Below are 27,666 nucleotides of genomic sequence, written 5' to 3'. Positions count from 1 at the left end.
GTATAATCTTTCCCAGCAATCTTCTTCAGATGTCTTGTGATTTCGAAACTCAGACACCATATTCTGTTTTTAAACAAAAAGTGGATAATAATTAGGTTTATAAAGATAATTACATGGTAATATGAGTAAGCCTGGTGTTGGTTCTAAGTTCAAGCCTCGTTGACCACTGGATTAACACACCAGGAGGCCGACTCAGCCTGTCATCCTTCCAAGGCCAATAAAATGAATTCCAGTGTACTGGCAAAACCGCGTCCAAACTAATGATGCAACCAACATAAGGCGACATTCCAAAGAGAGAGAGAGTGATATTAATAAAAGAATAAATAAACAAATAACTAAATAATAATTCAGAAACATTTACCTCCAGAAAATCATGTGTTGTACCAGATTGCTTCAACAGCTTATGTTGTGTGATCGAGCTGAAAAAAAATAAAATAATGAGTCAAGGGTATAGATGGAGAGACAGACAGAGAGAGGTAGGTAGAAAGACAGACAGAGAGAGATACAAAGAGAAAGACAGGGAGAGATAGAGAGAGACAATCAGACAGGGAAAGCGACACACACACGCACGCACACACACACACACACACACACACACACACACACACACGCACGCACGCACACACGCATGCACACACACCCACACACACACACGTGTCTCACCATTGGTTTAATTCATTCAAGATCAGAGGCCGTGATAAGACTTCGTACCAGTCATTATAAATGTTTTTCAATTCTCTTCTAAAATCATTGACCCTTCAATAAGAGCATTCATTTGATGCACCTCATCGTGATATGTAAACTCCACTTCTTCCAAGGACCTGCCAGGAAAAAATATATATTTTTGCATTATCACGATTTAATTTATAATCAATTGCTTCATCGTTCAAAGAGGAAACCATACACAAACTTACCAACTTTGTAGTGAGCTGTTATCTTCATCGGAAGAGAGTGAGTCCATGTCTCAGTTTTTTTACCATTGGTACAAGATGGCAAAAAGATCAGATGCCGTGATAAGACGTCGTGTCAGTCATTAAAAATGTTTTTCAATTCTCTTCTAAGATGATTGACCTCTTCAATAAGAGCATTAATTTCATGCACCTCGTCGTGATATGTAAACTGCTCTTCTTCCAAGGACCTGCCAATAAAAAAAAAAATCAGAATTATCACGATTTAATTATCACGAAAATCACAATTGAATATATAATCAATTGCTTCATCGTTCAAAGAGGAACCCATACACAAGCTTACCAACTTTGTGTTGAGCTGTTTTGTTCACGGAAGAAAGATCGCTCATGTCTCAGTTGTAAAAATGAAAATCCCGTCTGGCAGAAACTTTGTCTGGCGAATCACTTATAAGGCAACGATGAGGAGATTGCTTAATCATCGGGTGTGGCCACAGGAAATGACGCTTCAGGCGAGACAGCTTGGAAAATAACTGGGCGATATATTCTCAAATTGTATGAATCATTTTTAAAACATACTTAAAATGCCCTATAATGATTTTGATTAAACTTATGTTTAAAAGCCTGTTAGTGTTCTGAGATAAAATATATACACGAGGCCTTGTCTCACAGAATAGTTCCTATTTTTTCACAGCATGACTGTCCAAAAACTCTTCCTCATTTTCACAGCACCACCGTGTCAAAAAAAACACTTCCTCATTTTCATGGCACGAACTGAAAACATTTGAAACAAAACTTTTTTATGGTGTGGTTTATGCACAAAAATGATTTGCAACTCAGGAGGTGGCCAGATGAGATCATTAAGAGAAGTTTATCATTTCGTAATGGCACAAAAGGGGTATCTTAAAAAATATAAAGATTCAAATGTTTTGTTTTTAAATATTTTAGATGGGGATTATTGTGCAAAGAAAATTAAACTATTGAAGGAATTTGAGAATGAACAAATGTTTATAGGTTCAATGAGTGAGCTAAACAATATGCATCGGTTATTTGATAAAGTGTCCCGAGGCTTAGACGTTTCAGATATTTCTTTAGAATCACCTTTAACAAATCACATTACGACTTTACTACTTGAACAAATCTTTATCTTGTTGCATAGGTTATTTGAATAGAGAGCCCCTAGGTTAAAAGGGGAGACAAATAAATCTACCTTGGGCTCAAAAGGCGATTTATTTTTTCGGGAAAAAAAAGAAAAAATTCATCGCTGAAAATCCCCCATTCATTTACATGGGAAAAAGTGAGCCAGAATCAGTATTCTTACCCTACTACCGTGTCGTATTGATATTCTTCCAGTGTACATATGTGATTCAATTCCAGAAAAAGGTGGCTGAATGAGGGGGGTGGGGGGCGCGGGGGGGGTGGCCCTTTGGGCAAACGCGATTAATACTGCAACATTATTGATATGCCCGAGCCCTTCTGATATACGAGATAATACTATGTACCTCAATTTTAACAATCCTAGCAAGTTTAGTCACCATATCCGATTTACTCGAGATTGTGACTCAAGTGATAAATGTACAGTGGACAGATATACATATGTGGACGTTACATTGTTCTCCTGAGAGTGCACACACTACTTCACTGATTAATGACACTCAATCATTGCAAATCTAAATGTGTCGAACATGGCATAATTAAGAAGTCTAGACCTCAGCTTCATCATCGTCATCATCCTCTAACATGTTTGAAGGGTTCTCACAGTTTTCAGCCATGCACGAACAGGCCTCGGTACACGAAAGTCCATTCACCCTACACGTGCAAACAGACCGACGACGGGCACTCTTGGCGCAATGGCAAGTGCTAAGCTCTACAAGACCTTTTGGTGCTGGGTCTTTCTCCATCCATAAAGGTTGAATTACCTCCTGGTCTTCGTCTGTCACTTCCCATCCGTTGCCAACTGGGTCTGGCAGATCTTGTTTTGCATACAGAGCCCGGCGCCACATCAGCGCTTGATAGCCCGTTTAATGTGTAGCGACATACTGTAGGATGTAGGTGGGAGTCCCTTGTTTCTCTGTTTCTTTTGACAGAAGAGCCAGTATCGAACCATGTCACACTTGGTACCAGCGCACTGGACACTAGTATACAGATTGCATATAAACTTTTCACAATCACTATTTATCGTTTTGGTGACGGACGGCGTCTGTCCGAGATTTTGCAGTCCTTTCTGGTGCTCAGGGCTTTTGCGGAGTATTCCGAACTATGATACAGAAGTTTAGTGCATTCTGTCTGATGCAAAATTTGTTCATCAGCAGAAGAATCTTCGTCTTCATGGGGCTCAAATGTTTTTTTGAAAACTACATTCAGAACATCTTACAGTGATATTGAGCTTGTATACATCAGTTGTGATTGCTCTCTAATTCGGGGCTGGTGGAATACTACCTCATCGCTAAAATTCCTCATCAATCTGAGCTTCAAATTCTGCTTTGCGTATTTGATGGCCTTTTCGTGATCAACACCGTGTGTTACTAGAAGACGTTGATATTTTTCGAGAAGATTGCGCATATCGTATGCCTTGCCTTGCTTCAAATTTGTTTTAAGGCCATCAATTAAGTCCTGGAAAGCGCTGGTGTATTGATATTCATTTTTGCTGGCCTTAAAAGTGCGATGTTTGATGTTTGACTTACTGGTGTACTTTGAAAAGCATACTTTGTGATATTTTGCTTCAGCTGCCACAAGGTCACCGTTTACTCGACGGATTATATGCAACAATATCTTCATCGCCTAAAGCTTCAGCAGAATCCTTGATAGATTGACACACTTCAAATGTGCTAGCATTCAGCATTTCTGTCACTTTTTTGTGGGACCTATTCTTGCAGAGCATGCACTTTGACCAGTCTGCAAGACTCGACTGTGCTCTGGACCGTCTCCCTAGCTGATCTGTGTCCATCGTATCCGATCCCGAAACTTCAGATGGCGACAGAGATGGTCTTCTTCTCTTCGCAGTAATATCGAGATTGTGTTTGCTAGTGCAAGACTTGTAGCAATTTGAATGCCAGAATACATCCATGGTCTGTCGTCTCTGTAAATCTGGAAGCAGTCGCTCATAACGCTCATCTTGCCTGCACTGCAGTGCAGAAACGAGCCTCTCTATGGAAGTGCTCTGTCCCTTTCGAAGAACATCCTGTGAATCTTCTTGATGGAGTGCACATTTGTCATAGTTTGTTCTCTTTCTCCGTTTTCGTGGTGGTAAAACAGGAAGCACGCAAGCACTGCTGGTATCGTCATCCATGTCTCCATCAAATCTACAAAATCATACGAGGTTTAATCCCTCACAGACTGCAGTCTGTAGCGCAGAAGACAAATTAGTAACAGGTCAAGATACTTCAAGATGAACATCCAGTTACTTTTGGAACTGTTCAACTACCTGAAACGAAAAGAAATGTTAGTATAACAATCAGCAGAAAGTCATTACTCTTCAAAATGGTACATGTGCAAACCATTGCTGATTTAGGATACCTTCTTTGCCAACGCGGTCTAGCTACGTATATTTAACAGGCAAACTGTCTCAAGATCACAAATAATACATTTTGTACAGAGAACGGCACAAGAATTATGCATTCAACAGACATTCAGCAAACAGAGAAATACAAAACCACAAACACACTTTTTCGATTTGCCAGGTGAATTCTACAACATGTTTGTTGCATTATGGGATTCTACATATGAATTTCGACTAATACTTCACTGACAGTAATTTGTATGTATGCACCAATCTCTTCTCTTTATATCCATGCATTGTATAATAATTGGAATGAACCAGTTCAAAAGATACAATCGACTAAAGCAACTCACCATGGATCACATTCTCCCCTTGATGGGGAAAAAAACTTTATTTGACCCCACCATACAAAATGACCTGTAGAAAAAATGCTATACCACAATTTGAAGTGACACCCACCCTAAAACTGCTCAGGAGAGGTTGCCCTAACACAATATGCATTCAGACCTTGTATGTGGTGTGGGTTGAGCAACACCTTATTTTAAGGCCTATATGGGAAATAGCTCCTTGACTATTACATCTTATCCTTGTGTATTTCTTTCCACACCTTTGCTTATGTTTTTTTATTTTTGGTTTCTGGTTTTTTCCACTCGTCTTTTCAATTGTGGTTTTCCCTCCCTTCTTTCCCTTCACCCTGTCCTTGTGAGTTCCTTTCTACTCCATTTTTCTGTTTCTTGGTTTTTGTATTCTGTTTTTTCCATTCGTTTTTTTTCCTCCATTGTTGATGTTCTTTCTCCTTCCAACCTTCCTTCTTTATCTCTCCCATCCCACCCTACCCCTGTGTGTTCCTCTTTATCCAGTATTCCTTTTTATTTCATTTCTTGCTATCATTGCTCCCTGTTCCAATATATATATATATATATATATATATATATATATATATATATATATATATATATATATATATATATATATATATATATATACATATATATATATATACATATATATATACATATATACATATATATATATATATATACATATATATATATATATATATATATATATACATATATATATATATATATATATACATATATATATATATATATATACATATATATATATATATATGTATATATGCCGGTGTTGGCGCAGTGGTTAGGGCAGCGGCTTGGGATGCAAAAGGTCCTGAGTTCAAGCCCCGTTGGGCCACTGAATTAATACACCAGGGGGTTGACTCAGCCTGTCATCCTTCCGAGGTCTACGAAGTGAGTACCAGTGTACTGGGCCGGTGTATACACCGGTTAAATAGGTGTACCATATCCCTGTGTCATAAGAGGCGACCAGGGTTGCGTCAGGAAGGGCATCTGGCATAAAACATGTGCTAAATCACTATGCAGATCATACGGATGATCCGCTGTGGCGACCCCTAACAAGAGCAGCTGAAAGAAGAAGAAGATATATATATATATATATGTATATATATATGTATATATACATATATATATATATATATTTATTTATATTCTATGCTCTCTTGTTTTTCTTTCTTGGAGTTTGAGAGTGAGAGAGTGCACTCAGTTCCATGGTGTTTTTTATATTTTTTTACCCCAAGGCATTGAGTGTTATTGCGCCTAAATCATGGTGACCGTTGAGCTGTTAGAGTCTTTAAGTCGGAAAATGGGTTTTCGTGTACGTCACCACCCGAAATCTCAGTTGAAAAAGTTGTTTTGTATGTCAGAAAATTAATCGGCATGCATAGTGTAATAGCTGCATCGAGAATGATTCAGCGTATTGTTATCTTCGGCGCTAAAGAGGAAATAGTGGCGCAGCTTGTGGAGTCAGGACTAACTGTGGAGCCGGATATATTCCTCTTCATATCACCCCTCGATGTTCCATCGAAGAAGGTACTCCTGTCAAATATTCCTCCCTTCATAAAAAACGAGCAGGTTAAAGCTGCTTTAGAACAGTATGGCACTGTCGTTTCAAAAATAACTTTCATTCCTGTTCGCTTTAAGGACCACAGTACAAAACATATTCTTTCCTTTCGACGTCAATTATTTATTATTCCAAAGCCAAACATTCGTGAGCTAGACGTGATGTTAAAAATTGAACATGAAAAATTTACTTACCGCATCTTTGCCACATCACAGACTTTAGTGTGTTACAAATGTGGACAGTATGGTCACATGAAAAATGAATGCCCAAGGGGCGTTGAAAAAGAATCAAGTAAAGTTGAAAATGTAAATGAACCTGAGGTCACTGGGGTGCCCACTGAGGCAGGGGAAAACTCTGAAAATCAAACAAATGGAAAATTGAGTCTGGTTGGGTGACACGAGGAAAACGAAGGCACCAAAATGTAGTTTCAGTCGAACCTTCTTCATATGCCGAAGCAGTCGCTGTGAAGAGGGTTTCACTCAATAGGAATGAGAGTAACCAAAATCCTTCAGATGTTTATGCCTGTCCTCTCGCATGTGATGACGAGGAGACTATGGAGTTTCAAAAAACACCATCACTAGATGTCCCAGGCGGAGACGAAACTTGTACTGGACATACAGTAGGAAGTCATACACTGAAGCAGGATGTTCATGCTGAAGTTGTGTCTAACACCCAAGAACCAACTGTTCAAACCATAGTCACGCCAAATACCTCGGAACTATCTGTTGAAACCATAGTTGTGCCTAATACCTCGGAACCAGCAGTTCAGAATACAGTAGAGCCTGATAACTCAGAGCCATCTGTCCAAACTATAGTTGTGCCTAACACCACAGAGCAATCTGACAAAACTGTAGTTGCACCAAGTACCATAGAACTGCCTGTCACATCTCCAGCCACACCCATTACCTCAGTGACTTCGAAGCAGACATCTGAAAAGTTATAAGGAAATCTGCTTCCAAAGGATTCCTTTTTCGTGAAACCATTTGCAATGTCTGCTATATCTGTAAAGAAAAAGGAAGCTGAAATTGAACACGAGTCGTGTAATTCCGATGATACTTGTTCAATATCAGATTCTTTTGAGTTGGATGGTGCAGCTGGAGATTCACAAGACCACAAGGACTTAAATGCCCCTGCTCCTGCGAAGGTGATCAAGTTCCTCCACAACACCTTTCGGAAAAAAATTAAACTAACCGATTTCTTTCCGGAACTCGATAAATTTATGTTTACCGCATCCCTTATGACTAAAATCCGACAGCCTATGGCGCCAATGAATCGCAGGTACACAGATTGACGATATATGTAACTCTGGCAAGGAAAGAACTTCAGTAACCAGTACCCACCTATAAAAAAACTAAAATGGTTCTGTCTCTTGCTTGTTTAAACATAAATGGGGGCCGCGCCCCTATACGTAAAACACATGTTCGACTGTTACATGATCAAAAGCATGTTGATGTAGCTCTTCTTCAGGATGTGAGTTGTGGACCTACTTGTTCTGCAGAGTGGCAAACCACAATAAGGGGTTCTTGGTTTTTCAGTTCCTTTGATTGCTGCAGTGCAGGAGTTGCTTTCTGGTTTCGATCAAGTTTTCCATCAGACCGAATTGTTTTTCACGAATTCATGCAAGGTCATTTGGCTTTTGTGGTTTTTTTTCTTATGGAGGCTATAAAATCACACTATTAAATGCTTATGTCCCAAGTAATCCTGCAAAAAGAAATGAATATTTTTCCATTCTTGACAATTGTTTATCTCAGATTGATTTTAGTGGTCTCGTGTGCCTAGCTGGTGATTTTAATTGTACCTTGGAGCCAGCTCTGGACCGTAATGGCTCAGAACCTCACCCTGAGAGTGCAAAAGGGTTTGTGACCATTTTAGCAAAGTATAATTTGGTTGATGGTTGAAGATTGCAGCACCCCAAAGTTAAACAATATTCGTGGTGTCAAGCTTCCAATAACAGGGTATCGTTTGCTCGCTTAGATAGATTTTATGTTAATAATGATTTTTGGAACTTTATATTGTCTACAGCAATTTCTCCCTCTGGCTTTTCGGATCACCACCTAGTTTCTTTAAAATTAACTTTTCCCTATCTTCAACGTAGGAGTGCCTGTTGGGCTCTAAATGTTAGTCTTTTGGAAGACATTGTTTTTTGCAATACTTTTAGAATCTTTTGGACTTCTCTTTATGGAAGGAAAAATACTTTTCATAGCAAGCTACAATTGTGGGATATTGTAAAAATCCACATCAAAATCTTTTGTCGGCAGTATAAACTTCATCACTCTTGGGACAGTCTTTCCATGATAACGATTCTAGCAAAAGAGGTTTTAGAATTGCAAAGGAATCCTCTTGAGTTGAACAGAAATCAAGGATTACGTAAAGAATTTATAACTACAAAAGAGCTTCTTCACAGTCTTGTCAATGAAAGGGCTAAAGGGGATTTAGTGCGGCTTAAGATAAAAAATTTGAGTCTTTTTGACACTTCATCAAAGTTTTTCTTCTCTTTGGAGAGGAAAACTAAAACACAACAACAATTATTATCTGTACAATCACCTGAAGGAGGGATAGTAAGTGAACCTAAGATGATTAAAAGAATTGTAGTCGATTATTTTTCTTCTTTATTCTGTGCGAAAAAGATTGATTTGAATGTTGCAAAAGCCTTTATTGAACCTTTACCTAAGTTGTCTGAGTCACAGCGAACCTCTTTGGAGAGTTCCATCACGCTGGAGGAGTTGTGTCTTGCTCTTTCCAGGATGGCGTCTGGGAAAGCTCTTGATCTGGATGGAATCCCCTGTGAATTCTACAAAACCTTTTGGGACATTATCGGACCCGAACTTTTGGAAGTACTCAAGGAAAGTTTTCAAGTTGGGGAGCTCCCCCTAAGTTTCCAGCGAGCCGTTGTTTCCTTGTTACCAAAGAAGGGAGACACCCAGTTACTCAGAAATTGGCGTCCTGTCTCCTTACTGACCACCGACTACAAGATTTTTTCAAAGGTCCTTGCCTCTCGCTTAAAACTGGTAGTTCACTCTTTAGTGCATCCTCATCAAACCTGTTGTGTGCCTGGACGATCAATATATGACAATCTTGGCGCTGTTCGTGACATTGTTGATGTGTGTGATCTTCTACATAAAAGTACTGGCTTAATCTTTATTGATCAAGAGCATGCCTTTGATAGTATAGATCATAGTTATCTATTTGCTATCCTAAAGGGTTTTGGCTTTGGTCGTATTTTTGTATCATATATTCAGTTGTTGTATCACAATATTTATAGTTTATTCAAAATAAATAATGAGTTGATTCCTCCCTTTACTGTTACCAGAGGAATAAGGCAAGGGTGCCCCTTATCCGGACTCCTTTATGTTCTTTCCATTGAACCCCTTTTAGTTAAATTGCATGAGAAACTTGTGGGATTCTCTGTCGCTCCGGATATACCTGCTATAAAAGTTGTTGCTTATGCAGATGATATCTGCACTACAATTCAATGTCAAGAAGATGTATCTGAGCTACTTAAAACTATGAATAATTTTACCCTTTCTTGCTCAGCCAGAGTAAACTGGACAAAGAGTTATGCCTTTTTTTGGATTAGCAATGCATTTTTCCTTCCCAACACTACCTAACAATTTATCCTGGAAGAATAATAGTGTTTACCGTTTGGGTGTCCAACTTGGTGATGCTCAAAGTATTCAGAAAAACTGGGATGGACTAACAGACAAAGTCTACTCCAGACTTCAGAGATGGAGGGGCCTTCTGTGCAAGTTATCATATGGAAGAGTTTTAGTTATTAACAATTTGGTCTCTTCCATCTTGTAGCACAGGTTTATTTTCTTGCAGCCACCTGTGTGGCTAACTAAAAATATTCAAAAACACTTGATCGATTTTTTCTGGGGTGGTATGCACTGGCTTCGACCAGGTGTGCTCAGCCTTTCTCGTAATGAGGGGGGTCAAGGGCTCTGACATCACCAGCAGGATCATGACTTTCCGCATTCTTTTTGTGAAAAAGTTGCTTTATAACCACATGCCTTGGGAGAGTTTGACCCTTTGTTTGCTAAAGCAAGCTGGCCAACTAGGATATGGCCATGAGCTTTTTTTGCTGGACCTCCTGAAGATCGACGTGTCACCACTTCCTCTGTACATGCAGAGTGTTATCAACGCTTGGCAAGCTTTATCACTGCAACGTGAGGTCACTTCCTTTATGGCCTCGATGTTTTTAAACGAACCAGTTTTCTACAACCCCATCTTTACAGGAGTCCCATCCTCTTGGGCTTTTGTGCAATATTTTGTGGGGTCCAATATACGTCTTGTGCACAATCTACTGGATTTTTCAAAAAAAATGAAAAAAATGAAAAAAAATGATCCACCATTACTGGGTTGAAATCAATTCGGATAATTGGTCAGCTTTTTTCTGCTATCTTAAAGGCATTAATGAGTTATGGAGTGGGTTTCAGGAGTCTTTTTGATATTGTGGATTTGCTCAATCAATATGCCTTCCTTGTTTTGCTTTTGGACTGGGATGGCAAATCGGTACCTTTAAATTCCATTGAGAAGGGGAACCTGTATTCCTTTTGTATTCAGTATATTTTTGCCGATTCAGTTAAAAGTCCTTTCGGGATTCAATGGAAAGAACATTTGCCATCTTCTACCCCTCTTGTTCCTGCATGGAGAGGTTTATATACTCCCCCAATTTCTAAACGTTCGGGCGACCTGCAATGGAGATTAGTGCATTGCATCCTCCCTTATAATATCTTATTTGCACAAGTTTTCAAATGAGATCTCGGAATTGTGCCCATTTTGTGAAAACAATGAAATGCTTTGTCATGCAAATGTAGATTGCATAAGACTTGTCCCTCTTTTTCAGTTTTTGCATGATATTATTTTAAAGATGGGTCTTTCTTTTTCCTTTGTGAAATATATTTATGGTTTCCCTATTTCCTCTCGTTTCAAATCTGAGACTGGTTTGGCCAGGTTTTTGGTTGCAGAGGCAAAAATGGCAATTTTTTAAGTCAAGGAAAAAGAAGGTGGAATCTGCGGATGCTTGTTCTTGTGTCTTATTAACCTTTAGAAATTTAGTTTTTTCTAGCATTCAGCTTGATTTCATTTTCTGTTGCAAGTATGGGAGAATGCAGGATTTTGTTGACAAATGGTGTGTAAAAAATGTTATTTGCTCTGTGGAAATGAATCACTTCAGTTTCCCTTCTGATTTAAAATGTATGAATCAACCTAAAATGTTTTTTTAAAAAATGGTCGTTCATCTGTTTTGGTAAAATAATTTTTTTTCTACCTTTACAAAAAGCATGAAAAAATCTCTCTCTCTCTCTCTCTCTCTCTCTCTCTCTCTCTCTCTCTCTCTCTCTCTCTCTCTCTCTCTCTCTCTCTCTCTCTCTCTCTCTCTCTCTCTCTCTCTCTCTCTCTCTCTCTCTCTCTCTCTCTCTCTCTCTCTCTCTCTCTCTCTCTCTCTCTCTCTCTCTCTCTCTCTCTCTCTCTCTCTCTCTCTCTCTCTCTCTCTCTCTCTCTCTCTCTCTCTCTCTCTCTCTCTCTCTCTCTCCCTCTCTCTCTCTCTCTCTCCCTCTCTCTCCCTCTCTCTCTCTCTCTCTCTCTCTCTCTCTCCCTCTCTCTCTCTCTCTCTCTCCCTCTCTCTCCCTCTCTCTCCCTCTCTCTCCCTCTCTCTCTCCTCTCTCTCCCTCTCTCTCCCTCTCTCTCCCTCTCTCTCTCTCTCTCTCTCTCTCTCTCTCTCTCTCTCTCTCTCTCTCTCCCTCTCTCTCCCTCTCTCTCCCTCTCTCTCCCTCTCTCTCCCTCTCTCTCTCTCTCTCTCTCTCTCTCTCTCCCTCTCTCTCCCTCTCTCTCTCTCTCTCTCCCTCTCTCTCTCCCTCTCTCTCTCCTCTCTCTCCCTCTCTCTCTCTCTCTCTCTCCCTCTCTCTCTCTCTCTCTCTCCCTCTCTCTCTCTCTCTCTCTCTCTCTCTCTCTCTCTCTCTCTCTCCCTCTCTCTCCCTCTCTCTCCCTCTCTCTCTCTCTCTCTCTCTCTCTCCCTCTCTCTCCCTCTCTCTCCCTCTCTCTCCCTCTCTCTCTCTCTCTCTCTCTCTCTCTCTCTCTCTCTCTCTCTCTCTCTCTCTCTCTCTCTCTCTCTCTCTCTCTCTCTCTCTCTCTCTCTCTCTCTCTCTCTCTCTCTCTCTCTCTCTCTCTCTCTCTCTCTCTCTCTCTCTCTCTCTCTCTCTCTCTCTCTCTCTCTCTCTCTCTCTCTCTCTCTCTCTCTCTCTCTCTCTCTCTCTCTCTCTCTCTCTCTCTCTCTCTCTCTCTCTCTCTCTCTCTCTCTCTCTCTCTCTCTCTCTCTCTCTCTCTCTCCATCTCTCTCTCTCTCTCTTTTTCCGTCTCTCTCTAAAACATGCTGTGTAACATGCTGCATGTGTGTGTTAGCACACATATGTTCTCGCAGTGATAGTAAATTAAAAGTAGCAACACACCAAACTACAGTCGATGTCTTGGAACAACCTTTGTCAATGCTGGAAGCACAACTCAAGTGAAGTAGGGGGATATTAGCATGACATGAGGATTGATTCTTGTGTTCATTGAACAAAAACTGTTTTAGTTGAGAGAATATAATTCTTTTCCTCAATGAACTAAGAAATCCCCAAAACCATTTGCTGCTGCTGCTGCTGCTGCTGCTGCTGCACAAAAGCACAATAAAACCTTCATTGCATTTTCTTTTATTCATTGTTTTAATTGTATCTCCAAACGATGACAGAATTCACATCAAAATTGTCAACAGTTGCAACAGGTATAGCAAGAAGCCAAAATGGTGTTTGAACTGGAGGAAGAACCCTGTTAAAAATGTCCTTGTTGAGCCAATAACTGCAAGGCTATGTCCATCGTTCCTATATCATTCTAAAAGCGAGGTTGGTAGATCACAATCGAGCCCCTGATGCAACCAGATGCAAGCAGACAGTGTGTTGGTGAAAACTAGGCCATAAGGACCACATCATTGCGTCCATATACAGACCACACTTCACCCCATGGTTTCCATTGGGGAAGAGGATGCTCATTGGACTCTTCGTTGCAAATGAGTGTCCTCTTTTCCAGGATGCTGACAGAGTTATTGTGCTTCAAAACTTCATGGGAGTCAATAGGTTCAAATGTTATAATGCATCGGCCAAACCCACAAGGTGAGCACACAAGACGGCCATCAGGACTGCAGCTTATCTCCTTGATGAATCCTCTGCCAACATTTACCTCTGTCGAGGCACGTGTGGGTTTCTCTGGCCCATTATGGGAGCGGAAAGGTGTCTGAATATTTCAAGCAACTCGTATATACAAGTTCACTGCAAGAATACAAGTGGTTTGATTAAAAAATATATTACCTGGAGGGGCACTTTTCAATGTCATGACGTCACCAGGTATTCCTCTGCCCACATTATTGCATCATTATACATATTGTACCAAGTTTGATTTAAATCCCTGTACCCAGATTCAAGATATTAATTAATTCTGGCTGCCAGAGAATGCGTGATATAAGGTTGAAATCTAAAAACATGTGTTCCCCATGACTACTCGATTATAATTGTGATGTTTCACGTCAATTGTTGAAGCGGTTCAGGAGAAATAATATTTTTTTAAGATTTTAGTTCAATCCAATACGGCTGCCAGATCACGTGACCTATTAATTATTCATGAACACCCTGGTATTCTCAATGATTGGGGAACATTTGGGTGAAGATTCCCCTTTATCTGTCAAGCCTTTCCAGAGAAGATCAATTTTAAAGGTTTTAGGGTAAATCCAATATGTTTGGCAAACCTTGTGACCAATGACAACACAGGTGGAGAGCTTTTTGTTCCTCATGGATCGACGAGCAAACCTGAAAAGTTTCACCTCGATCTGTTCAACCGTTTGAGAAGATTTTGAAGGTTTTAATGTGTTTATATGTATTTGTGCATATATATATATATATATATATATATATATATATATATATATCTGTGCCGAACCATGTGTCCGATGACGTCAACAATTCTCCTCCCCCCCCCCCCAAAAAAAAATGAGCCCGAGATGACCCTCAAAAATTTTAATACTGAATGGATAAAGCAGTGGATTTATGCAATTAATGACGTTACAACAAAGCCACTGATGACATCATCAAAAACGACGTTTCCAATGGGGAGTACTTCACATCTACCAAGTTTCAATTTTTTCCATGTGAAGCAGTTTCGGAGATACGTAGGTCTAAAGTTTTTCCATTTTTCCAATATGGCTGCCACAACACGTGACCTATGACATCATAATTATTCAAACATTCTCCATGAGTCGTCTCACCTATTGTGAAAATTCCGTGTCAATCAGATAGATGGTTGCAGAGAAAACAGAGAAAACTAGAAGGGCACTCGATAAAGGGCATAACTCCGCCCTGCCTGATCCACAAGAACATTTCTGGCCAAATACATTTTTGAAATATTGTGCGATAGCCTCACCCCACAACAGCTGTTGCAGTCCTGGCGATCACCCTTCCCTTTCCAAAGAGGAACAAAAAGCCCCCTCTTCCAGTCAGTTGCGATGAAGCCTGTTTTTCAGGCAGAACACAGAACTGCATTCAATCACATGAGTACAGCATTTCCACCAGCCATGAGAAGTTCAGCATGGATGCCACAGATCCCAGGAGCTCACCCCCTTTCAACAATTTCACCGCAGCCTGTGTTTCCACAAACGAAGGTGGTTCACAGTTGATTGAAGGGATAGCAAAAGGGAAAGTTACACCCCTGTTGTCCAACTCAACAGCTGTTGGGTCAGCATGGTACAGCCACTCTAAGTAACTGGCTCAGAAGGCCTTCACTTCACTCCTCTGTCAAGATACCACCAACCTCTTCTCGATTGACTTGAAACTTGAAGAGGATTTATATTTCATGACAATGAATTCAACCAGCCAATTATTTTTGAGGTCAACATCGACCAAATGGTCAACATAGGCTCAAGGTCATCAACTGAGGTGGCATTTCTAAAATCCTCAATTTTCATCCTATTGACTTGAAATTTGAAAATGATTTATCTTCCAGTTCAATGAATTAAACGATCCAATTATTTTTAAGGTCAACATGGACTAAAAGGTTGACAGGGGCCCATGGTCAACAAGTGAGATGGTATTTCTAAAATCCTCAATTTTCATCCGATTCATTTGAAATTTGAAGAGGAGTTGCAAATTTGGTCACTGAGTTCAACCAGCAATTCTTTTTGAGGTCAAATTTGGATTTTGCAAGTTTTGTGCTCAGCACGAAGGCGTCTCCTTCTGACTATCTGTCTGTTGTTTGTTTATCACCTCCAGGTCACAATTTCAAACCGATCTTCACGAAACTTCACCAGATGGTAGAGTTTTTTTTTTTTTATAAGGAAGAGGCCAATTGTTTTTGAGTTCAAAAATTCAAAAGTTCAACAAAGGCCAAAGGTAAAAAAACTTAGGTGAGATTTCTAAAATCCTCAATTTCCATCCGATTGACTTGAAATTTGAAGAGAATTTATACTCCATGTCAATGAGTTCAACAAGCCAATTATTTTTGAGGTCAATAAAGACCAAAAGGTCCACAATCGCCCAAGGTCAACAACAAAGATGGTATTTCTAAAATCCTCGATTTTTGTCTGATTGACTTGAAATTTGAAGAGGATTTACATGTCAGGTCACTGAATTCAACCATCCAATTATTTTTGAGGTCCACATTGCCCAAATGGTCAACAGAGGCCGGATTGCTAAAATTATCAATTTTCATCCGATTCACTTGAAATTTGAAGAGGAGTTTCATATTTGGTTATTGAATTCAACCAGCAATTATTTTTGAGGTCAAATGTGTTCAATGGATTTTTCAAGTATCGTGCTCAACACAACGACTTCTTCTTGATTGGTTGTTTGTTTGTGTGCAGGATATCTCAAAAAGTCGTGGACGGATTTGGATGAAATGTGGTGGACATATTGGGTGTGTGAGAAGGAAGAATTGTTTCAACTTCGGTGAAAATCCGCATCTCGATCCAGATACAGTATTTTTTTGATTTTAATACATGATTTTCCACCATTGAGAAACGTTGCCAAAAACGATATATCACATTACGTATCAAAAAGTTGTGGATGAGTTCTGACAAAACTTTGTGGATGAGTTGGTCAGATGAAAATTACAAGTCGATTCAATTTTGGTTCAGGTAAGCAAATCAATATCCCACCTTTCAGTGGGATACAAAAGGTAAACTATTTCTCCTGGTGGAGGTGTGCACTCCACTGAGTGACCTTTTCAAACTTCAATTGAATTTGCCATGCCATACATATCCTGCGTGTTGTATTTCTTTCAAAAAACATTTGCACGCTAAAAACGAGTCCTGACTGAGCCCTCGTTCAGTGTTTGAATAATATTTCACTGTCTGTTCAGGAATGGATTTATTGGTTCAGCTGACGATGAAGAAGACATGCTTTATATTGCCAATTTTAAATATATTATCCATGCAAGAGCTTTTTTCACACTTTAATGAGGAATATATGAAAAAGTTATCCATCCAGTTTTGACACATGTCTTTATTGTAATTTCATTCATTTGGATGATCATCGAGGTAGTCTGAACGGATCACACATCACTGGTTCAAATTCCCTATCCACATTATGACATCAGGAATTTGTTAACCCTTGTCTTGAAAACGTGAGGCATTCAGTGGGAAAGATTGAGATCTGGTTAGAACAGAGGTAACATGAGGTAATAACAAAGTATATGGTTTGTAGAACGTTTTGAACACCCCTTGTATCATATTTACTACACTCTCCGATTACGACCTTTGATTATAGTATAAAATTAAATGATTCAGTTACATTCTTTGTTCATCACCATGACTCTGCATTCATTTCCTGAATGCATGTTTTTGCACAACAAAGTACGCTTGATTCGAGTCATCATGTTAAGATTCCCAACTCGTTCTTTTCTTCCATCTAAACGCAGCAAGCGCTTGTAAGCTGCCATGAGTTCAGGGCTTCGTGAATAGAGAACCGGGTTACATGCTGAGTTCAAGTAGCCCAGCAATAGAAATATAATGATTAGAACATCACTTGTGCATATCGGACAGATTATTTGAAGTGGGTAAATGATGTGAAGTGGGAACCAACAGAACAGGAATATTCCCGTGACAACGCTTAAGGTTTTCAAAGCTCGATGCTCACCCAACGTGTTCACTCCTTTGTTCCCATTTTCTTTGCAACATTTGTTTCTTCCGTGGGATTGCATGTTCAATACACCCTGTTTCATTTTCCACAACTGCAACAAAAATCATTGGCAATATCACTTGGAAAATATTTCATATTGTTCATTTCATGGCATTTTGTAAAATCTGGTTTATTTATGGAAGGCAGGATTCCCCTGAGGAACACATTTTTTCCTCAGAGCTGCTTTTCTGGATTCGAATCTCAGCCCAGCTCTACTGTAAACTGCTATCCTCATGTTTCACAAGCAGTGAGACACATCAATGTGTGTGCTGTCCCTTGGATGGAAGTTAAACCGGGTGTCTTGTATGCCAGCATAACTTGGTGGATGTTAAAGATCCCACAGTGTCATTCATGAAGAGGGGGTGAGCTAGTGTTCACATCCTTTAAAAAATTCCCTGAATTCCAAAAAGTAGAGTGGTGATCTGACCAGGATTTTAATTCCCACCAGCAATTTACTTTGCCAGAACAAACCCACTGGTATGGTACATTAATTGCCTTAAAAACATCTGAAAACGATTGGAGTGAATCATCTATTTATGTCACTTTTTGGAATACATAGTCGAGGCTCATGGAAGAGTTTACTGTTAGGGTTTAGTCTAGTGCAAGTGCACTGAAAGGATCCGGACATACCAGGACAAAAGGAACATTTGGGAGAGGGGGGGGGGAAGACAACAAACACCAACAGATTTTAAGTCCAGGATAGAGATAGACTTGGACATACAAAGGGTGTGGGGAGGAATGATTGGCAGGAAAGGATACAACGAGCCAAGGGTTGAACCGCTGACCTCCGAGAATCAGAGCAGATGTTCAAACTGTTATTCCATCGTGAGTCTGGTTATGGGTTTATATTTTGCCTTGGCTACGACTTCCTCTTCCTCTTTGCTTAATTGTGCCTTGTTCAACAAATTCTCAAAACCTCCAAATATCGTTGTTGCTGTCATTCAGAGTTCAATGGAGTCATTTCTGGGTAAACCCTAAAAAAATGAAAACTTTATAAAAGCAAATGGTTCGTGCAAATCACATAACTCGATTAGATGAACTTCATGAAAAAAAAACAAGAGGAAAAGCCGCAGCAATATTGTCTCCATAATAATCGTGCAGCAAAATATTCTCTTGTTACAATATGAAGGATCTCACCTGTTTGTTGGCTTCTTTCAGCACCCTCCAGTAAACCAGAATCATGATGCTCGATGGAATATAAAAAGGAATTATTGTTGTGGCAAGAACATACTCTTTGGAGAAAAACAAGCTGCAACATTCCGGGTCCTCAAAGCACAACTGATGTTCAGGATCTTTTGATTGATTCCAACCAAGGAAAATAGGAAGGAAAGAGATCGAAATCGACAGACTCCAAAGTAAAACCACAACACCACAAGCACGGGTCCGAGTCACCAGGATTCGGTATCGTAGAGGCCTTGTGACAGCAATGTAACGATCAATGGCAATCGCGCAGAGAGTGGTGATACTCACTGTGACGCACGCAATATCAACCGCAGATAAGAAGTTGCACACGTCTTGGCCAAAGATTGATGATCCGTGTAGAACTTGAATTGTTGTTAGAGGTATCACAACAACACCAATTAATAAATCGGCCACAGAGAGCGAACAGATGTAGAAGTGTGTAACGCCATGCATGAGATGGTGAGAGTGGATCACAGCTGTGACAACCAGACTATTCCCCAAGATAGTAAATGCACTCAATGATGCAAAAAACAAGATCAAGCTGGTGTAGTACGGTTCGGGTATACTGTATTTATCAGTCGTTGTAATATTCATTGTGATAGAAATTGGATTAATTGGAGAGAAATCGATGTTTGTCAATGGTAAATACAGTTATTGGAGAAGATTCATCCAAATATCATCAATTTATCCAAATTATATGTCATTAAATACCAGGGAATGCAAAACGAAATTGAACATTATTCCACCATGAAAACTGTTTATTACAAGTCGCATCATTTTTACAGAATCCACAAAATGTAGACCAATACTGCCCTTTATATATAGAAGATGGAATGTAATCCCATGTTACGGAGTTTCATATTTGTTCCATTCTTCAGTCCTGAGGGAAAGTGATTAACGAATGAATATTTCATGACCAGCAATGACTTGTGCCAAATGGCTTCAAATCCTCAGGGGTATAAATTATTTATTTTCCCATCACTGCTCTTCTGACCTCTCATCAATAAATTAATTGTATTCATGCTTAAAATGAGTAAATATGGTCATAGAACAAATGCTTGAACCCAACACCCAACCTTACATTGTTTTTGGAAATCCTCTCTTGACTTCAAAACGGAGAATACGAATTTATAAAAAATGTGCAAAAATGTATTGTTTCAACACGACGGTGTCGGTAGTGCTGGAGCCAACAACAATCTCAATGTCGGGTGTTTTTTTCTGTCAATACGAGAAAAGCAAAATCTACTTCATCTTCACATGCACTCTTCGATACACATCGTGACATTGTCCACCATGAATAAACAGTTCAAACAGGCTCCTTTCAATATCAACCACAATATTCCACTCGCACCAGTTTTCTTCTAAAAAGAAATCTCACTTAAAGTGACAAAGAAGATCTGATGTTGTTGCTGTTCTTTTGGTTGGACATGTTAGCATCTTTCTCTGAGTGATTTGCAATCCGTCAAGAGTGAATTGAAGGAAATTCTTTGAATAATTGTTGAATGATGAAGAAACTAGTTTTGAGATCTGAGAGAACAGGAAAGGAAGACTGGGGGGAGGATAGACAAAAGTTCACCGACCTATTTATTTATTTTCTGAGAGTAAACGGCCTTGTGCTTTGGTCTCTGATTTTGATGTCCATAATATTTATGGTTGAAGATTCTGCAAAATTCATGGGAAACAGATGGGCATTATCACTTCAGAGAGAACATTTCAGATAAAGGCCTTGTTGGATGGAAGTTGTTACTACGACTTAATAATGACATCGTAGGAACAACTTCCATACAAAAGGGGTTTTATCTGTCAATACACAAAGAGTGTTCCTGAACAGACAGCTCAGAAAGCAAAAAAGGAAGAAAACAAGACAGAAACCAGATGAGAGGGCAATGGCAAAAGTCTGAAGGAAGCAGAAAGGAGAAACGAGCGGCCAAAGCTCACCTGAGCATAAGACTAAAAGATTGAGAAGGCTCGTGAAGGAAGGAACAAAAACATGTGAGGGAAAAGAAAGAAAAGTTTCACAAGCTGTTGGTGTCGAGCTTCTGTGGAAGAAAAACACTCCTTCCATGAGCGTCATCCTGCCCTCTCGAACCTATTAGCCACGACGGACAAGGAGGGTGAACGGCAGCACCTCATTGATGGTGGTCAAAGGAGGACGGATCTGTCAGAGGAGGGTGAGTCGCACATCGAGCTCGCATATCGAGGATGCCAGAAAGGACTCGCCGACTGGGTCTGGGCACCACAAGACACGGCTGCTTGTCCGCATCGCTACACATCGCCACTGGCCATCTTCTCCATCCATTTTACTCCGTATTCTCCTGTATATTTGTGTGAGCTGAGGTTGAGAATGAAAGACTGTGTTATGGGTCCAGCAGTTGCGCTAATCCCCCCCCCCCCTCGTTAGACGTTAGAGAGAGAGAGAGAGAGAGAGAGAGAGAGAGAGAGAGAGAGAGAGAGAGAGAGAGAGAGAGAGAGAGAGAGAGAGAGAGAGAGAGAGAGAGAGAGAGAGAGAGAGAGAGAGAGAGAGAGAGAGAGAGAGAGAGTGAGACTTTGACTTTTATTGTAGTAGACGGGCGGATGTCATTGGCCAGGCCCTGATCACAAAGCAGTTTTTCTTGAAAAGCAGACCCGTAATCCTCAGATATTATGGCACATACGGGAGGAGCAGGGTGGCACTGGTAGAGCGCGGAAGCACAATAAAAGGGGTTGACACTCGAACCCACAACAAATACATGGACACGATCAACTAAAAATAAATGGGGATTTAATGAAAATAGAAGAAATATTTACAAGGGTTATAATTCAGAAAGTAATAATAATACGTGAAGTAAATTTTGAGGCGCCTCTGCACTTGGAATTTAATGCAGACAAGGGGAAAATAAAACAAAGAAAATCCTCCCTTTATTCTGGCACTAAGCTTGGTCCAGAGATAGTCTCTATTGAACTTTGGGATTGAGGTGCGTCGTCCTGCGTGTGAACACACGCCCAAAAATGGTGCCGAGTTACTCTCTGGGTGGGACACGTGCATGTGGTAATTCGTGTGGTTATATTCGACACCAGGGCTCACCACCTGCGCTTACTGATGAGGCTGCTCTCTGCAGAATGGCGCCACACCCTTCGGTGATACACTCCAGGCTTTGAGGTCCGTCTCTCATGACCAGACAAGAGTCAATGGCCAGCGTCTTGCTCCACCACATGAGCCAATTCAACTCAGCATGAAAATGAGAAGCGTACCGTCATTTTGTCATGCCGAAAGAAGATCAAAAACGAGATCCTTCATCCCAGCCACGTTCCTCTCACAACTTCTGTCTGCTTCTCGAATCAAACCCTCCTTCCACCTACAGGCGTGTCTTGTTGACATGAAAACCGGGAAGGTGGGGTTTCTGCCTGCCCGGCACGTTTTGCTTGCTTGTTGGTATGGTTTTTGTTTTGATGCAATAAGAGATGATGCAATAAGTCTTTTTGTCAAAACTGTTTCTGGAAAATGAACTCCGAAAAAAATCAAAAAAACAAACATCTTTCTGAAAATTCAATGATGAAATACCCAGCTGTTCCTAAATCGATAATGATCACTTCAGCACTTCTCCCATACCAGTAACAGAAAAGGTTGTGAATAATTTCCTGTAAAATCATCATAATGATTTTACATTTCGCATAACTTCTTCATAAAAACCCAACTTGTTCAATAAGATTAAACTTATCCCGATTTAAGCTTAATTAAAAACAGAAAGGAAAAAGACTTAGAAATATGAATTGAATGCTGTTCATTTAACAATTTCGACACTTTGTGTTGAGAAATGCAGAGCCATGCAGAGCAGCCTTGAAAAAGACGATTAAATGTTATCTCCAAAACCATGCAATTTGCAACGGCACCCATAGCTTGACAAGAGCACAGCACAGACTTGGTTAATATTCATCCATTCTGCATGATGTGAGCTTCATTAAACTGCTTACAATTCATTAATGCTTTTCACTGAGAGGTCGAAACTGTTGAATTAAATAAAAATCACTTCAACATATCCTCCTTTTGTCCTTCAAACGGAAAACATATCGTGACATATAAGCAATCAACAATGTCTTTTGATTAAATATCTGCTTTTTTAAATAACTTCCATCAATTAATTTTGTGGTTCAAACAGCACAAATATGTGGCATATCATATGACAACGTTTCCAAATAAAATTGAATTTGGGATTAATGTTACCAATTCCCAAGGCTTTCACCATCCTCAAGGGTAGATTTGAATTAGTTGGTTCACCAGATAAATCTGGGAGCAAGGGGCAGTAACACAATTGTGCCTGTCTCGGTTGTCCCTCCATGAGAGATCTCACCCATTTTCAGCAAATAACAAACCCAGCCATTTACATCATACCCCAGAGTGTTATTCGATGATAACTTGCTCTAACGACCATCAATCTTCCTGAGGAAGGTGTCTGCTTGAAGGAAGGTGAAGGAAGGAGGCATGCCCAATGACCCAAATATTGGTTTTGAAGTATAATTTCTCTACAGATTTTCAATGTCAATATTGCATCGATCATCATCATACAAATCTTCCTTTTCAATTTGGTAAAATCTCTCAAAGGTCTCCTCCATTGTCTCCAAGACCATTTCTGCAGGATGTGTAACCACCAACAAGGTAAGACCATTCATCACACATTATTTAATAATATTGTGGTGGTGAAGTAAAACCGTATGCCTCCCAGGCAATGGCACACAACATGCAGCTATCCCAAGGCAGTTATTTCAATGGTATGTGTATTAGTTAATCCCTTCCATATGTCGAGTGGGTAAATGGGAAAGATGCGTTGTGTGGGACTCTTTCAGTTAGACCTCTTGCACCTCTTTCACCATTAACCCTCACAGTTCTTCAACTCTTTTTCTTTCACCCCTTTTCTCTCGCATGAAATATGCAAGAAAGCCAGGAACACAAATCAGAAAACACCACGAGAAACTAAGCATATGCACTGCGAGCGCCAATTTTAAATTTAAAAACTGTGTGCCAATTCTCAACTGCCCTTTCGCCTCAGGCCTTCATTCCGCTCACAAAACTATACCACGCTCACCACAACCACTTCATATAACTAATAAAAATCCCCAGAACAACCTACGCTTGCATATTCCCACTACAAACCGATATTCACAATTTCATGACAAGGAAGGAACTTCAACCTATTCCCACAATGCCACAAAATCCTCTCTCACCATAATTGCTCCCATTACTCTACAACCACCGCAACTGCCATATAGCCATCGACCTCTCACCATAGGCTCAAAGACACAGAGGAGACAAAGGTCAGGTTATTTTGTGGCATAATTCGAAGCACGAACGCGTGCTGGAGCTCGTTTAGAACCTATGGGTTTTCCCTAAAATCCAACGATCAAATGAAGGCCAGTGCACATTCGGGAATAGAGAGCATCTTCAAAAAACCACGGCCCCATGTAAATGTCAGGAGCTCTGATGCATGGCACTATTGGCCAGTGACTAATCCATATTTTGGTTTTGGGGCCTGGCAGGGCATGCAGTGGTGGTTGTGACCGCAATGGACAGATGGGGAAGCTTGAATTTCACCAGCCACATTTGGTCTGACTTCTGGCTGATGTCCTTGTCTGGGGTTCATAAAAAGAGCAAGCGTGGTTCATTTGAGAGAGAGCACACCAAGGAGCAGAAGGAGATGGACGAGCCGGGAGCAGAACTCAACAGACCTCGCCCAACATCGGACCTCCCCTGGGAGGCAGGCGCTGAAAGGAGAACAAGCGTCGGTGCTGAGCGAGTGGCACCCCGAGTCCACGTGGCCAAGCGTGGGATCATGCATTAATGCGGCGAGCCTGTGCTGCTCTCATTCTCTCGACAGTCATTTCGGCTGCATCCTACATTGACACTTACATGTACAGATCTTACACAATTACGATAGGGTCTATTTTCTCATGCATCTTTCTTCTACCATCTATCTCTCATCTTATGTGGATGCAAAAGAGCAATCAACACAGGCAAGCCCAACCAACAGTTCTTTTCAGAGCAGAACTCAAGAGCGAACTAAAATAAGGAACTCAACTGACCTGCACCTCACATTTTTCCTTTTATACTATGCTGCACCCCACCTCGCATTACACTTGCATTTCTCAAACAAGTACCCGAGGCACCCTCACTATTTTCTCTCCTCCCATTTCCTCAGTATTCTGGGCTGCGCAGGTCTGCCGGCCATGCCTGGTATTGAAAGGTAATTAATCCTTAACTATTTCTGTCTCTCTGGATTATCTCAAATTTTCCTTGTGTGTGTGTGTATGTGTGTGTGTGTGTGTGTGTGTGTGTGTGTGTGTGTGTGTGTGTGTGTGTGTGTGTGTGTGTGTGTGTGTGTGTGTGTGTGTGTGTTTGTGTGTAAGGGTGTGTGTGTGTGTGTGTGTGTGTGTGTGTGTGTGTGTGTGTGTGTGTGTGTGTGTGTGTGTGTGTGTATGTGTGTGTGACAAGTCTGCATAAGAACAATCAGAAAAACTTCACTGTGTCTTCTTTCGTAATATAGTTTGCCTTTTGCCACACCCAACTAATTCCTTGCTTTCCCTCCTGTACATGTGCAAATTATCCATTCACTGTTCCTTATAACTTTCCTCGCATCCTGGTTTGAATAAATGTGTTAGAAATGTTCCCAGCACATTTTTGACTCTTCCTCCATTGGTCCAACATGGAGGATTCCTCCATTGGTCCAACATTGGTCCGAGGCCCATTCCCTCGCTTAGCCGGGACGTTATTCCCCAATAATCTGTTGAATAGCTGGAATGTACTCAACAGCTTCACTCACCTGCACTTGATCCAGGAGGTAATCTGAATAAGACAAGTATGTAACGAGGGAATGATCCCCAATAGGTTTGGACATGTGCACAGGAGGGAAACGGAGTATATCGGGAGAAGGATGTTGAAGATGGAGCCGCCAGGCAGGAGGAGAAGAGGAAGGCCAAAGAAGAGGTTCATGGATGCGGTGAGGGCGGACATGCAGGTGGTTGGAGTGTCAATGGAAGATGTGGAGGATAGAGCGAAATGGAGACAGTTGGTCCGCTGTGGCGACCCCTAACGGGAGCAAGCCGAAAGAGGAAGAAGAAGATCCCCAATAAGGAGGTCACATGTCCTTCAGTAAACGGTTGTTTGACGGAGTTCCCTAAGTCACAGGGTTAAGTTATGTTGTTCTTAGTTGATTTGCCAAACCACCGCGATACAAAGTTATTCGTGTGTGATGACCTCCGATTCCCGGTGAGTCCAGAGAGGAACACAAGACAGCCCCTCCGTCATGGTATCACAAGCATTTCATTATTAATAAGCATTTCACATTCACAATAAAACTCACGATTCACATTAATCCAATCATAATGTATTGTAGTTACTTTCCTCCTCATCCATCGAACATTTCTTTAAGCCAAGACCCAAATTCTCATTCTTTGTTTTTGTCATGGTATTTTGCACTTGCAGCCTTAATTTTGGCAGGTTGATTATCAATTCACCCTGAGTTATCAGGGATATATGTGCAACATTAAGACCCAATAACTGCACAAGAAACCTTTCATCCTTTTTCATTTCTGCTATTTCTTTGATCGTTTCCTCTCCGTGAAATTTAAATCTCGAAGTAGCTTCAGATGTCCATATATCCTTGATCTTTGTCGTTTTTACGACCTTTTTTGTGCCAGAATATCCAGTCGGGCTTGAATGTCTGTTTGGCTCCATCTGCTGGGAATCTCCTTGAGCTATGTGTTGAGCATAATGGTTCAGGTTTCGATTCTGTAGATTTGGCCAATCTGTTTCGGTTCACTGATGAGTGTCTGTATGCCTATGGTATCCTTGGTTCTCCTCAGATGCAAAGGGTATTATTTCATGAGTGTCTTCCATCCTTGATGCAGAGTCTGGTGGTTGTGAGAGTCATATTTCGTTTCATAAATACATATTTCAGTCATCGTTTCATTTTCAGAGTTTCATCGTCATATTGTTGCGGGGTCGGGTATCGGCCGTGAGTATGACCGCTAAATGGAGCCGCAAGTCGGCTCGACCGATCGCCCGGAATTCAGATCGTACTTCTCCGGAAAACTCCGGAGAATACGGGTCCTTTGTTTTGGACCGTGAAGCGTCAATATTTCCACCACGTGGTGCAGGGTTATTCGCCAAATCTCAAAATACCTAGAAACCACGTGGCGATCTTCACACCCTCGACGGCACCTGTACAGAACGAGTGGCTTAGCGATCCGAGCGGTTTGATCGCCGATTTCCGTCGGTCCCGATTGTCCCGTTATAACGGCAATGGGCAGCTAATTCCCGGCACACGACACGCTCAGTCAATGACAGAATAGACGCGAATGATCTGAAAACAATTAACAAATGGGGGTTATTTATACACTAGGTGGGGAGTAGTAGATATATGGGGTTTCTGAGACATCCATGCAAATGAATGGGAAAACTCAATGAATTGAACCCCGAAAACCCCTAAACAGGGTATTGATTCCTCCCCCCCCCCTACCCGCATACAAATCTATAGAGAGAACTCTCTGATTCGAGACTCATCAGGACAAAAAGAGAAGAATGATTTTCTGTCATACAAGCTCATGTTAAATTGAGACTGTCTCAGGGCCCAAAAAACCTCATACAAATTAATAGGGGAAGCTTTCTTGCTCAAGGCCCATCAGGTCAAAAGAGAAGAATGATTTTCTCTCCCCCCTCTGACTTTTAGTCCATGGGGGTCAAAAGAAGAGATCGATCTCTGCCCCATCACTTACTCCATTCAAAGAATGATCCAACGAATATTTGATCATGTTCTACTTTAAGTAATAAATAAATTTTCCTATTACATTCATCACCATCGAGTATGTTCACAAATATTATTTTAGAACTTAGTTATTGGTCTAAATGTCTTTGCTGAGCAGAGATAAAATTATAAACCTCTCTTAATGCTCTTGTTTGACCACATCCTGA

The 27,666-nt window shown here is 40.7% G+C and overlaps 1 protein-coding gene and 1 pseudogene across 2 annotated transcripts in view; both read right to left on the bottom strand.

The window, feature by feature from the left end:
* Positions 1–27,666, bottom strand: part of LOC147033030 (DDB1- and CUL4-associated factor 10-like) — a 300,685-nt pseudogene that overhangs the window by 53,754 nt on the left and 219,265 nt on the right. The gene's annotated exons all lie outside the window — the stretch shown is intronic.
* On the bottom strand, positions 14,389–21,084 carry LOC147033036 (beta-1 adrenergic receptor-like). Its single transcript, XM_085871158.1, has 2 exons — positions 18,681–21,084; positions 14,389–17,595 (listed from the first exon to the last, which is right to left on the bottom strand). Exons 1-2 carry the CDS (start codon positions 19,317–19,319, stop codon positions 17,149–17,151), a joined length of 1,086 nt encoding a protein of 361 aa, XP_085727284.1. The 5' UTR covers positions 19,320–21,084; the 3' UTR covers positions 14,389–17,148.

The sequence above is a fragment of the Eptatretus burgeri genome, chromosome 2 (genome assembly GCF_056783735.1).
Source record: "Eptatretus burgeri isolate ZD-2024b chromosome 2, Ebu_testis_v1, whole genome shotgun sequence".
Classification (NCBI taxonomy): domain Eukaryota; kingdom Metazoa; phylum Chordata; class Myxini; order Myxiniformes; family Myxinidae; genus Eptatretus; species Eptatretus burgeri.
Note: the sequence above shows the minus strand (reverse complement) of the source record. Positions and strands in the feature narration are given on the sequence as shown.

Coding starts and splice junctions, on each gene's coding strand:
- LOC147033036 (XM_085871158.1), bottom strand. CDS start 19,319: ATGAATATTACAACGACTGATAAATACAGTATACCCGAACCGTACTAC. Junction 17,596..18,680: donor TGAAAGAAGCCAACAAACAG/GTGAGATCCTTC, acceptor TTTTTGTTGCAG/TTGTGGAAAATGAAACAGGG.